We start from the raw sequence: 13,939 nt of genomic DNA, 5'->3' as shown, positions 1-13,939 counted from the left end.
ATTTATCACTCTTGCAGAAGGACTTTTAAACATGGGAATAGAAAGGTGAGAATAAACTCTGTGTTGTTGTCTTGGAATGGGAGGTATATAAAGAACTCATGGTTTTAACTCTGATGCTGAGAAGAACAGGAAGCTATGGCACTCTAGTAGCATTGTGTACACCCAAACCCAGATCTTGATTTTTAAATATAATCTCCACTAAAAGGAATCATGACTGCATGGGGAAAAGGTTCATTCCAGGGCTGGAATGGGAAAAACACAAGATAAGTCTGGAAGTTATGGTTGTACCTAAAAGTGAAAAAGTATTTAAAGAATGTTTGGAACATGTCAAAAGACCACAGAACTCAGCTTAAGATTTTCCCACAAGCCAAAATCTGGGACAAATTGAGAGTGAAAATAAGTGTACTAACACAGTATAACCTATTGAGCAAAATAAGAATCCATGGGTCCACACTGATATAAATCAATTGATCAGGGAGAAGAGAAAGCTTTCCCTTACAGTAGAATAACAACTAATAAACGTAGAAGAAATAATGTAGTTAGAAAGTCACCGTTTGGCAACTATCAGAGTAGTAATTGATTTGGACAAGAGTCATTGATGGATGACAAAAGTAGTGGGTGAAAGTTTTATGAGAAAGAGAATATTTACATAGTCCCAAAGTGTTTCCCATAAATTATTATTAATGTCAAAAGGAAAAATAGTGACTTTACCATGTAAATTCCTGACAGACAACATCTTAACTAAGTAATGGGTAATGGGACATATGAGCATCATCTTCCTCGTGATATGGTGCCCTGAAAAGGACACAGAATCAGTTTCATAATATTCCCCCCAAAAAAGGCATAGCCTCAAACTTATTGTGAGGAAATATCAGACAAATCCAAATTAAGGAACATTCAACAAAATAGACTGTGTTTTTCAAAAATATCAAAGTCATGGATGACAAAGGAGGACTGAGAAACAGTTCAGATGAAGGAGGACAATGAGGCATGACGACTAAATGTAGTATATGATCCTGGATTCGGTCCTGGTCTGGGGAACAAGTAGCTATAAAGGGCATATTAGACAACTGAGAAAATTTGAATATAGACTGTGAATTAGATAATGATATTGTATCAATGTTGAATTTTCTAATTTTGAGGTTATATAAGTGGACGTTCTTAGGAAGTATATACTAAAGTATTTTGGAGTAATAGACCATAGTTAAAACTTACTCATCAATGGTTTAGAAAAAATACGTATAGTTGTAGAGACAAAGTGAGTGATAAAATAAATGCAGTAAAATTTAAATACTTGGTGATACTTGGAAAAGAGTATTTGGAAGTTGTTTAGAAATTACATCAAAATAAAAAGTACAAAAATAAAATAACTGCTTTGGGAAACAAAGACAATCTCTTGTTTATTTATTTACTTTTTATTGTTTATCTCTTCCCTGTAGGAATATAGGCTCCATAAGGGCAATGATCTTGTCTTCTGTTTTCACTGCTGTATCCTCAGCACCCACGAAAGTTCAATATGTAGAACTACAATAACTATTTGCTGAGTGAATAAAGGAAAAACATATGAAGACAAATAGAACAGACTTCTATGCCTTTAGTTTTGTTCTCTCCTGAAAACTTAGTAAATTTGAAGTAAAATAATTTTTTCAAAAAGGGGGAAAATCCATAAGGAAAAGAAGAATAAAGACAACAAATGCCTACCCCAACCATCTCTGTTGGCAGAATACTGGAAAACTTTTCTCTGGAAAATCTGACTAACGTAGAGAAAATAATAATAAATTATCTTTTTATTCCTCTCAATAAATGCCTGAGTCAGTTTACTTTTGGTCCATTTTTACCATATGGTAAAGCTCAAGTTGACAAGCATCATCCAAGTGATGAGTTTTTTAAATCAGCTTTTTAATCTCTCACTTTTAAATATAAGCAAAAAGCCAAGAATTATCAAACATCAAGAAAAGCTTCAAAGACAAAAGATAAAGATGGAAATAAACAGAGAAAAGCAACTTGGAATAAACAAGACTATATACATTAAAGAAAACTTTAAAAAGGAAAAAAGAGCTCTTGGAATTTTAAAAAATGAGAAGAGCAATGAAAAACTCATTGGACTTGGAGGATAAAGTTGAGGGAATATTCCAGAAAGTAGAGGAAAAAAGACAAAAAGATGAAAAGTAGGAGAGGAAATATTGAAAAATTAGAGGAGCACTCTAATGTCCAATATTTGAACAATACGTATTCCAAAAAAAGGAGAGAAAATGTAGGGGGGGATCATACACAAACAACTAAAGAACCTTTGCCGAACTGAAGGACATGAATTTGCAAGTTTAAAGGGCTATGAAACGTCCAGCAAAATCAATGAAAAAAGATCCACAATAAAGTACTTTCAGTGAAATTCCAGACCTCCAAGTTTCTGGGATTGGGCTGCAGAAAGGAACAAAAAAACAAATCAGTAATTAGAATGGTTTTGGCCTTCTCAAAAGCAACATTGGAGGGTAAAAGACAACAGAATAATGTCTTCAAAACACTAAAGGAAAATGACTTCAATCTAAAATTTTATACTCAGCCAAACAATCAGTTGTGAGGGTAGAATAGGGACATTTTTAGACATGCAAAGTCTCAAAAAATTTACCCCTATACAAAATTTTTCAAGAAAGTCTTGGATAATATCCTCTACCGCAATGAAGAATTAACTAGGAAGGAGGAAGACATGGGACACAGGAAACAGAAAATCCACCAGAGGTAAGAGGAAAAGAGAGTTCCCAGGAAGATGGTAAAGGGACATCCCAGAGTGACAACTGTGTATCAGGCTCAAAGGGTAACCAGTCCAGCTGAAGCATGCCAGAGCCTTTAAGAGGAGCTTTAAGAAGATGAAACTGATGGTCTCCTTGGTATGAACGAACATATTAAGAGGTGATTAAGATGACCAGAAGAAGGTGTGGGTTGAATTTCTGGTAAGTCACAGGAAACTCTGCAGAAGAGAAAACAAGGTAATTATAATTCCAGAGGAAACAAAAGTTTGCACAGGAAAGTAACAGTAGTCACAGTTTACAACATGACTCAGCTCTGAATAACATTAGTCATAACAATATAACCTACTCAATATTGATCTAAACATATTTGAAAGATGGGGAGATGGTGTGTAGGGAAGAAGCAGGAGGAAGAGGGAATAAGTTCTCATTTTTTATAGTAGAAAATCAATAGATAATACTTATATCAGCCATGGTTCAGTCGGGAGAGCAGAGTCACTGGGTGTTACAGGAGTTACAGATCTTTCACGATTGTGAGAGGGGCTGAGAAAGTGAAGGTCTTGAAGGAGAATTGGAGGATCAGAGAAGTCCCTAACGTGTCTGAGAAGTCAAGCATGCCCAGCCACCACAGTGCAATGGCAAAGGGGGAATCTGTGGAGAGGTCTCTGGAAATCTGTTGCCCCTACAGCTAGTCATTCAGTGGTGGGCCTGGGGTCTCTGAGTCAGCAGGGCTAACGGTCAGGAAGAAAAGCTGGATGTAGAGCAGAGTGAGTTTCAAGCTGGACCACTGTGCACCTCAGCTTCATCTTACTGCATCTTATTGCAAAAAGACTTTCAGAAGGGCTTGCCTGGTGGCGTAGTTGTTAAGTTTGCATGCTCCGCTTCCGGGGCCTGGGGTTTGCAGGCTGGAATCCCGGGCACAGACCTAGCACCGTTCGTCAAGCCAGGCTGTGGTGGCATCCCACAAATCTCATGTAAATTCCTCTTCTAGCCAGCTCTAACTCAAAATCATTACATAGCAGGGGATTTGAGAAATACAGTTCCCAACTTAGCACAGGTGACAGTACAAACCACAATAGTCCATCTCTTGACAATCTAGCATCCAATATATGCGTCTTTTAACAACATTTAATTTCCAAATAAAGACAAAAGCAAATTTATGTTTCCATAGAACATGGCATACCTATCTACACAAAAACATATTGAGCTTCTTTCCAAAAGAGGTTACACAAAGTCTTATATGTCCCTTTATTCATCTTGGGGTGATATTCATTCTTTTAGCTGAGTCACACTCACTATTTCATATTCTGTAGTTTAAATAAGGAGATACAAGGCTAAGTACAATTTACACATTTTATTTTAGATAGTAGAGGAATAGGAGATCACAAAATATTGATATTTGATATTCATATCAAATCAAGGAAGAAATACTTATTACCATAGTCTGTGTTTCTGCAACTAGTCGTATGATTGTAGCTTGTGTTTAGAACTTACTCTTCCCCTAGAACTGAGATAGATGGGCAGCCTACAAAAGTCATACCTGATTTGTATAACAGAAAAACTGTAGGTCTGACTTACAGAAGTATAGCTTAAGTCACCAAAATAGAGTCACAGTCCCTTACCCAATCTCAGACTTGAGCGAGTTCACAGCCTTAGAGCTCCTTGAATGAAGAGGAGATCAAGTCTCTTGAGTGAGGACCCTCACTGTAAATCTTTCTCCTGGCCTTCCCCAACAGGACCTGGGGCCACTTACTCAGATGACTGTTTTGGGGAAGGAGAAATAACCACACTTTTGGGGACTACTACTAATTTCTTGACACGCAAAATGTTAAGAGAAGGGGCTTATGAAGACTGGGTAACTAATGGAGTTTGGGCCTGGGTCCATCTCCCAATGGGCCTAGTGAATCCCCAGATTCACACCATGGTTAATTCCTCAGTTCTGGAATGGTTAGAGTAGACTCACTTAGAGCGCCTATGTTGGTTCTCTAACTTGTGTATATATTTTTGTAGTATCATGTGTATAATGTATGTATTATTATTTAAAAACTTTCTGTGTTGTTCCAAAGTTAAAGTGGCTTATAAAGATGAATATAATCCTGCAAAGTAAAATACATTAACAATAAGTGAGAAAACACAGCAGGGAAAGTGAGAGTAGTAACGTAAAATGGAGCAAGACACGAGACCAATATCCAAAGTGCCTGCCTGTCTTGTACACTTGTTGATGGTAAGCCACCAATTTGCTCTTGAACAGTAACACAATTCATTATAATGTAAGTGAAAGACAAGCCAGTTGCTTAGGAGACTCATCTTTATTTTGGATACTCATACTGAAAAAAGTTCTGGGGAGGGTATTTCCTGCTCTTAGGGATTACCTGTAATAGTGTTCATCTCAAGTAACACAGCTAATTGACTGTCCACAAACAGTGAAAAGAAACATTCTCTTCATATTAATGAAAACGAGTGTAATTCTTAAAATAGTTGAGAATCCTTATGTATCTCTTGTTATTAACTGGGTGTAGTAACACTTCCTTCCAGCAACCACATTTACACAAAAAAGAATGGAAATGACACACATTACTTTAGTTCAAAAGAGTTCAGAGCACACAAGATTAAATAAAGGAAATAATTTTAAAAGCTTAGGTCAAATCTTGAGTTTTCTCGTATAAGCTGGTCTGAGTTGGACTTCCTTTGAAGGGAGCCTTCTGGATCTCTTCCATGGGGATGGAGAGCAAAATGAGCAATAGGCCTTATCACATCAGTCTACAGAAGGGTTCTCAAGTGGCAGAAGATAGTATTCACATTTGGAGGAGTCAAATATTTACACATTTTTTAAATGTTAAATAAGTGATTATGGTGTGGCTTTTAAAAACAACAAATTAGCCTGGATAAGGACTGGTCAGTGACCTTGTTGAAGATCTTTCATATTAATTAATTTAATTATTTCATACAAAATATAATAAATGAGTATAGTCTATCATATGCAACTAACAAAATGGACATTCAGCTTATATTTAACAGGAAAAAATTGTAGTATCAATACTGACACAACGGGAAAAATGCCATAATTTGTTCCAAAGTAATTAATAGATAAATTCTAGACTGGAAGAGTGAGTACAACATCAACAAATTTCAACAATGAATAAGAAGATTGTGGGAAACTTTAAATCTGAGAATATATCTGATAACATAAAAGATAAGAGAATTCTAAAGCAATTAGCTAATGAAAATGAGAGTCAGAGCCAAATCTGTGACTATAAATACTTAGGAAAGATTCAGAAAATCTTAAATCGATTGTAATGTAGCCACATTGTATAGTCATAAAATCACTAACATCTTATGGCTTTTAGCATTGAAAAAAATGTATTAGAAAACCCCCAAATGAAAATTTAAAAAGGATGGCATATAGAAGAGCTTTTACAAGTATGATACAAACACAGAAGCTATACAAGATAAGACTGACAAACTTAACTACGTAAAAAATGTTTTCAAATTTTTGGCATAGTAATATACATCAAAAGCAAAGTTAAGAGACAAATGATAAACTTGGAAAAATATTTGCAACTCAAATCACAAAAGATAATACATATATCGATGGATGTATATTCTACAAAGCAAGAATAAATGACCAAGAACCTAAAAAAAGAGGTGAATGATATCTTTGTAGAGTTAATGGAAAAGGAAGTATAAATAGCTTGACCATATTAAAGACACATAATTTCATTTAAAAGAAAAGAAATAAAAATGAAAACTACTGAGATACCACTTTTTGCCTAGGAATACCAAAGATCAAAACACGTTGACCAGTATATCGGGAGACGGGCACTGCAATACAGTGTAATTTGGCAGAACCTTGTGGAAGACAATTTTAAGGATACACACACATATATCCAACTGTTTGATCCAACTTTTCGACTTTTACGAACTTATAAAGTAAAGGTAAAATGATCCATGAAAAGATTAATTGAAGCATTGCTTATAACAGAAAAAGAACGAAGACAATCTAAATATTTATCAGTAGGGAGCTGGCTAAACACAACCATACAGTGAAACATGTGATTGTACAAAAAGAAAAGGAAAGCTCTTTATGAACTGATACCGAACGGACTCTAAGATGCACGAAAAAAAACTGAGGTGAAGATTAGTGAGTACAATATTCTACTAGCTGCATAAGAGTATACATACACATATACACACACGTTTTCTTGATAAGCACAACATATCTCTGGAGTTATACTCAAAATTTGGAAGCTTATACACGAATAACATTGTCTCTGAGGAGGAGAACTGGAAGGCTGGGGAAAACCTTCTCCTCATATGCTCTTTACTAAGAACTGAATTTTAGCTGTATGAATGAATTACAAGTTGAAAACTAAAGGGCACAAGTTTCCTCCCAACTATAACATCATCTCCCACCCCTGCCCTCAGTTAACCTTCGTGACCACCAGTGAGTGGTATGAAGTCAACCTCATCAGTATGCTTCTCTGTAAACAGACACCAGGCACATGTCTGTTATAAAGCTAGTTTAATGAAACCACCATCTAAACTCAGTTTGAAGAAAAAGTCCATTGGGTCTCCAAGATGGAGAAACTGTGAGCTCTGAGCCTCAACAACAACACATTCAGAGTTTAGAAATGAAAGGAAGCAGAAATATGGGATTAAAGTTAATGATAGTTTAGGATCCACTAGGGTTGTATTTTCTAGTAGCAAGAACATTCCTGGGTTCTTGAAATCAGGAAAAATGTTCAGTGAATGGCAAAAAAAAAAAAAAAAAAAAAAAAAAAAAAAAAAAGGCTGCATTATCAACAAACTAGCCCCTAAGAGATTAAGCATGATATTCTAAGCACCCTAAGAACTAAGTGTGACAGATTTTTGAGGTTCAGTGGTGTCCTTTAAACAGGAGAGACAGACTAGGAGGGAGCAAGAGAAGAAAGGAATTAGGAGTCTTCTTTTCTCCTGGAGCCCGTACTTGTCCTATTAAGAGCATTAACCAATCTTCAACAGAAGCAGTGCTGGTAAAATTCTTTTTTATGAAATGCATCTAGGAGTTCACTAAACTGAAAAGTATTTCAGGTTAAAAAAAATCCCAACTGTGCAACCCAAATGATTAAAATTGTGGAAAGTAATCTTTGAAGACAGAAGGTTGAAAGTGGTCTGTAAATTTAACTAAGGATGACAGTGGCTAACTCTCATTTTTCTACATTGAAAACCCATCAATGGTGAGTTTGTCCTAACCCTGGTTATACCCCATAGCAAACTTCTTGATAGAAATAGAAAATTGATTGTAAACCAGAACACGGTAGAGGTGAAAGAGAGCTCGGTCTAATTTCCTAAAAATACCAAGGAAACAGAGATGCAGAGAATCGCCCGAAGTGACCCAGGTGGTTAATAGCAGGGCTAGAGCTACCTGGTCTTGTGCTTAGTTTTGCCTTTAAATATCTTAAAAGACACTGATGTCTTTTAATGGGTCTCAATGCTGTACAGGAAAGCAGAGGGCTTATTTAGAGAAGACTTTATACCTCCATGGATTTAACTCCTTTAGAAGTGCAATAAATTTGGTGTGTACATGTGTGAATGTATGGGAGAAGTGGTATTTATGACAATGCAGGAATAGTCACCGGAATATCAAGCCATCATGCCAAATGCTGGGCCACTCTCTAAGCTGAAATGTTTCCAATTGCTTCCAAATTCTATGATAAAAATCTGAGACTCCAAAAGCCAAGAAACAGATCCACTCTTTCTGCGGTGTGTTTTGTCAACTCTATTTGTGCCCTGTGGGCCAGTCTCAGGGCCGGAATTTTCTTACCTAAGAAATAGGACCAGTGACGCCAACTCAGATTTACTTGGGTATTCTCAGGCATGCACAAAGTGGATAGCAGTGAAATTCTCAGCACATAAATATTGCTATATAATAGGGATGTCCATAAAAACAGTTGTGGATAGGTAATAATGGAATAGTTAATAAACATGACTATTCTAGTATTCTTATTGTTTCTATATGATTGTCTCAAGTCTCCAAATTTCTGAACATCTTCTGAGACTGAAGGTATAGAAAAGGTTATTTAAATGGTACAAAATGATAGCATACTAATATGGACCTGTGGTCATATCTACAAACATATCTGCCATGGTTAGCAGTATAAATTCTTATCTTTTGCCTAAGGAGTAAACACATCCGTTCCCACAATAATGACTATAGAACAGAAGCTTTCACCAGAATGAAATCAGGTAGTGTCAAGTGTATTTAATGTAACACTTCGTTAAACTGAGCATTCCCCAAACACAAGGCACCTAAAAGTTTAATTCAGGAGACTTTGAGGATGGGGGAGGGAGGAGGATTATGAGTTAGAAATACTTCAGTGGAAAGTGAACTTTTCTTTAAAGAAGTAAGGTCCCAATTTCTCGAGTACTCCAAGCAAGGTATCACAGGCTTCTGTAACCGTTCCTGGAAGAGAAACAAAGTCAAAATATAACACTTCTGAGGATGAGCAAAAGCTACTGGAAACACTTCTTTCACTCCCTAAACTGAGGGCACGTTTTAATTTCAGCCCGGATTACAGATCTTCCTATAAAATAAAGCCAAGACATAAATTAAAAAGTGGGAGAGGTACGGCATCTTTCCGGATGCAGCTCAAGTTTAAACTCTGCTTGTCAGAAACAACAGTCCGGCCAGGAGCAGGAGAAGGAAGGTCTGGAAGAAGCTGTCAGTCAGTCAGATCCTCTTGAAGGAAGGTTGGCGCGGTGCTGAGGTTGGAACCGACCCAGGAGCCCCCGAGAGGACGCCTTGAAGGCGAAGACAGCACGGCCCCCTAGACCAGCGCGGGAAGGGAGAGCCCCCATCCCAGCTATTCTTTAGTTTAGCCACCCACTCCTGCAAAGGCCAGAGGGGATTCGCCTGGGGTTAGGCTAGCTGGAGGCTTCAGCGCTCTTTAGGACCTTAGGGAAACCTAGGAGTTTCTGGCTTTAGGACCCAGGAACTCCGAGGCAGACTTGACTTAGATGCCTTGGACCACAGCACCACCTACTTATAGAAGCATCCCGAGCCTGAGCCCGGCTGCATCTCCATCGGAAAGTGTGCTCGCCACATCCCTTCGGCCTGCCGGGAGCGTTCTGTCTCCCACCGCTTGGAAAGGGAGTAACCTTAGCTTTGAAGTGGCTGTGGAGAGCTCGGAACTGCGCACAATTGGATAGGGACTCAGAGAGCGAGAGCGGGCGTGCCCCTCGCACGAGGATCACACTCACCGGCGGGGACGCAGCATCCTAGAGGCTGCGGACGCGCCCGCTCCGCTCCTGCTAGGAGCGGCCAGTCCACAGGACCTTCCGCGCGCTGCAACCCCGAGGCGGCTGCCGGAATTCCGGAGGTGCCAGGCGCTCCGGCGGTTCTCGGCAAACTTTTCCCCAGCCCACGTGTCAGCGAGGCGGCTCGCTTCCCGAGCCCGGGATGGAGCGCCGCGCCTAGGCACGCGGCACCGCCGGAGACGTAAGTGCTCACGGTAGGGGACCCGCGCCCGGCCACCGCGGTCACGGTGCTTGGGTACACCGCCGTGGGACCAAAGGGCCGAAGAGCGCTCCTTTAACCCTGCGCCTTTGGTGCCTTTGGAACTCTTTCCTTTCCCCGGAGCGCCCGCACTGACGCCGTTTTCCCGGGGTAGGAGCCTATAGCTCGGCAGAGGTTGCTAATTCACTGATTGTAATCACCTCGCTCTCCAAATAGCCGGCAGCTGCGCGCTCGGGGTTAAGCTGCTCCGCGGCTCGTGCCAGGCAGTGGGTTCGCTTCCCCGCCTCCCTCCCCTTCTTAAGTTGGGACGCGTGAAGAAGCAGCTGCCTCCCCGGGACTCTTTCTGTCCCTCCACTCACCCTGTCTCTCTTCCTTGTTTGTCTCTCAGGTTCAAGGCGGAGAGATGCTGATCGGGTCAAACTGACCAGTGCAGCCCCTGAACTAGTGGCGTCTCTCCGTCTGCATTTTCCGCAGCACCGCTGTTGGCGCCGGCTCCTCGCATGAGCCCTCCAGTTCCCCGACTTTGAGAGGCGTCTCTCCCCTGCCCGACCGCCCAGATGCAGTTTCGCCTCTTCTCTTTTGCCCTCATTATCCTGAACTGTATGGATTACAGCCACTGCCAAGGCAACCGATGGAGACGCAACAAGCGAGGTGGGTCCTACTCTGCCGGAGGTGCGTGGGGTCAGAGGGGCGGGTCGCGGCTCTCACTCACGCCCGGGCTCGCGGGGCTCAGATGGGCAGGACCTTGCCCTCCACCCTCGCTTTTGCGCGCCACCGCTTCCCACTTTCTGGGCCCAGGAGCACTGCAGAACGCTCTGTCTTTTCTGTCCTCAGAAGGCGCGGCAAGTCGGAGCTAGACGCACGGAGAGCCGAGTGAGCCGGGCGTCTGGCGGGCGCTCTGAGCTAAGTGGTAGAGTCGGTACCCACGTTTGTTGCCGCGCTTCTACTCCTGAACTCGTCTCTCTTTCGGTCTCATTTCTTATCTGGCATCCATTTTTCTTGTTCTCCGTCTTTCTTTTTTGTTCTCTTAATCGCTTCGCCTGAAGCTCATCTGGCTCTATCTTCCCCACCCACGTGCTCCCCAAATCCTGACCTCACATCGCTTTGGACGCAACCTAGCAGCGCGCGCGCACTGTGTATGTGAGTGTGCGCGCGCGAGAGAGGGAACGAGCTAGCTGGGAAAGGGTATCAAGTCGAGGTGGAGGACTTGCATTTCTAGGAAAGGGCAACACTGATCCATTTTTCTGGAACTTAAGACTAAATGGGATGACTTGCTGAACTTTCTACATTGAGCAGTAACTCGTGTGCAGCGTTTCTGGGGAGCGCTCGCCTGCAGAGTGATGTTTTGGGGACAGGCCAGAGTTTGCTTTCTCCATTTACTTCCCTCAAAAGCAGCTGTTTCTGAGAGAGGTTTGTGTTCTTAATGAAATTCACTTGCGGCTTCTTAACCGCTCCCGCCCTCTCCATCGCTTGCGCACTGCGGGAAAGGCGAGGGGAAGCCTCCAGAAAGGTTTCAGAGAGCTGGCTTTCCTGCAGATTTAGTGTGCGCCTGTGCGTATTTCTGTCTGAGTCCTGCTGTGGCAGCTAATCCAACTGCATTTTAGGGGAAAAGCTGTTAAACACAATTAAGTCTTCTGGGGAATAAACACAACCTCCAACACACACGTACCCACCCCTGCTTTACTGCGCCGGGAAAGTGCACAGCAGTCCCCGAGAGCTATGTCGTCTTCTAGAAATCTGGAGTTTCGCGCAGTTAAGCGTTCATCTTGAGGTTAACACATCTTGATTTTTCTGGGATATAAATGCCTCACACCACCTGTGATGTGACTTGTTTATAATTCATTTTGTGGAATCTCCAGGTTCTGCGCCCAGATTTTGGAGAGAGCCTTTCGAGCCCTAATTTTTCATAGGTTTTTAGGACATCGTTAAACTGTTTTCACCTATGGGCAGGGCTGGGGGTTGGCGGGCCCACGGGCTGCACTAGAGATAACTGGTCGCGTGCGACTTCAGGAGCCCTGCTAGGCACCTGTGGCTTATAAGTAGGATACCCCTTTCTCTCACTCTTTCATTTCTGACATTTGGAAAATGCTTACTTTCAGAGGTTATTCCGCATAAAAATACTAGGGAGAAATTTCTTCCCAGAGGCCATGAAAGATCGATATTGGTATTAGTCTTGGAAAAGTCTCCTTCCGTCTCCTCCTTCACCTCCCATCCCCACTGGCTCCTTTCTCCACCCCAGTATTTTCTTTCCAGGTATTCTGTAGGACTGGCAACTTTTGATTACACTGTGGTCAAAAGTGTTTGGAGAGGCTTTCCTCCCCCTTATAAGCAGAAGTTGCAATTTATTTAGTTGAAAAAACTAAAGTGCTCCAGGTTTTGCATAATATAGAAATATCCAAAACCCTTTGCCGAGTTCTTGTTTATTAGATGACTTACTAATTCAGTGATGTCTTTCTGATCAACACTGCCTGTCCCATTGTGGTTGGGGAAGAATCAAGCATATTGTTTTAGTAGCACTTAACGCGAAGATGCTATTTGGTCGAGAATGACGTTACAGCACTCCTGCGGCCAGAAGCGATACTGCATGCTTTCTCCGCAATGCCAACTCTCAATGCCATCTCTGCCTATGCTTTCTTAGGTATCTATTTATTTTCAAAGCTGCTTTAGCAAAATCTCATAGCAATTACCCTCCACATCCCCAAGTGCTGACATTTAGAAACCCAGTTCCAAAGTGCGCAATTTTTTCCAAACCAACCTTTGAATTTAATAAAATTCAAATGCTTTCAAGTACTTGTAAATTGGTAAGGTTGTAAAGAAAAAGATAATTCTATCAAAGTGAGGGTTTTTTCCCCCCTTTCTTAACAGATGTCCCTTCCAAAATCCCAGGTTTCTGGCTAAAATAACCGCGGTCCTTAAAAGTGACCACACTATCTGTGCCAACAAAGGGTGTACTGTGTTTTTAATTAAAAGTGGAACTACTTAAAGGGCTGGCTAGACAGTGTAGGGTGATAGTAGCTTTTCTGCTTTGCAAGGAAGCTTAAGGATTGCATTGTGAGTATTGAAATGAATAGAGATCTAACTCAGGTTGTGTGAATTGTCCCTCTTCACAAACTTAAGCTGGTTTTAATTGATCTCATGTCCACTGATTGATCCTACACCAATTGTTGCGCATACCAAACAATTGGCTTTCCCAAAGGAGATTGATTTAAATTAGTTCCTTGGTGAATGCTTGACTACTAGCCAAATCATGTCAGCAGTGACACTTGACAGGCTTAGAGCCTATTGTGGTACCAACATTTCCCCTTTCCCCTTTGTTTTGGGTAGTGGCGGTTAAATATTACTTTCTAGGAAGAAAAGTGATTAGTGCCTTAAAAAAAGGTGTTGTGGCTTAGAAGCGCAGTTATTTTTTTGGCTTTGTGTTACTGTGTAGGCAGCGGTGATACCAGGATTGGTTAGGCTAATGCCTGGGATCTGATTCTTTTTCTTTTTTTCATATTCCATCTGCAAATAATCAAACCTTCACTGTGGCGCATTCTCAGAACTCCTTTGGCATTATGTTTAGTCTGCTCTATGATCTCAGATGCTCTATAATATCATTTTCTTAATGAAATAAAATTCTTGGCAGAAATCAGATAATTTAGTCTGTTAAAATCAATTGCATCCAGTCTGGAATAAAGACCAAATATATCATTTAACTCTA

At 41.0% G+C, this 13,939-nt stretch overlaps 1 protein-coding gene and 1 long non-coding RNA gene across 3 annotated transcripts in view; one reads left to right on the top strand and one right to left on the bottom strand.

The window, feature by feature from the left end:
• Window positions 1–4,083: 4,083 nt before the first annotated feature.
• On the bottom strand, window positions 4,084–10,739 carry LOC139085100 (uncharacterized). The gene is made up of 2 exons (XR_011543144.1): window positions 10,599–10,739; window positions 4,084–9,186 (listed from the first exon to the last, which is right to left on the bottom strand). It is a non-coding gene; the product is annotated as an uncharacterized lncRNA (long non-coding RNA).
• RSPO2 (R-spondin 2) overlaps window positions 9,728–13,939 on the top strand; it is a 148,497-nt gene continuing 144,285 nt past the window's right edge. The window contains exons 1-2 of one of the 2 annotated variants that reach the window (XM_008535760.2): window positions 9,728–10,221; window positions 10,628–10,890. In XM_008535760.2, the coding sequence (XP_008533982.1) occupies window positions 10,797–10,890 (94 nt within the window). In that variant the 5' untranslated portion in view covers window positions 9,728–10,221; window positions 10,628–10,796. Of the gene's footprint in view, window positions 10,222–10,627; window positions 10,912–13,939 lie in introns of both variants that reach the window. The other variant, XM_008535759.2, reaches the window with a different exon arrangement.

Source organism: Equus przewalskii, chromosome 8 (genome assembly GCF_037783145.1).
Source record: "Equus przewalskii isolate Varuska chromosome 8, EquPr2, whole genome shotgun sequence".
Lineage (NCBI taxonomy): Eukaryota > Metazoa > Chordata > Mammalia > Perissodactyla > Equidae > Equus > Equus przewalskii.
The sequence above is the reverse complement of the archived record's forward strand: the minus strand, read 5'-3'. Positions and strand labels throughout refer to the sequence as shown.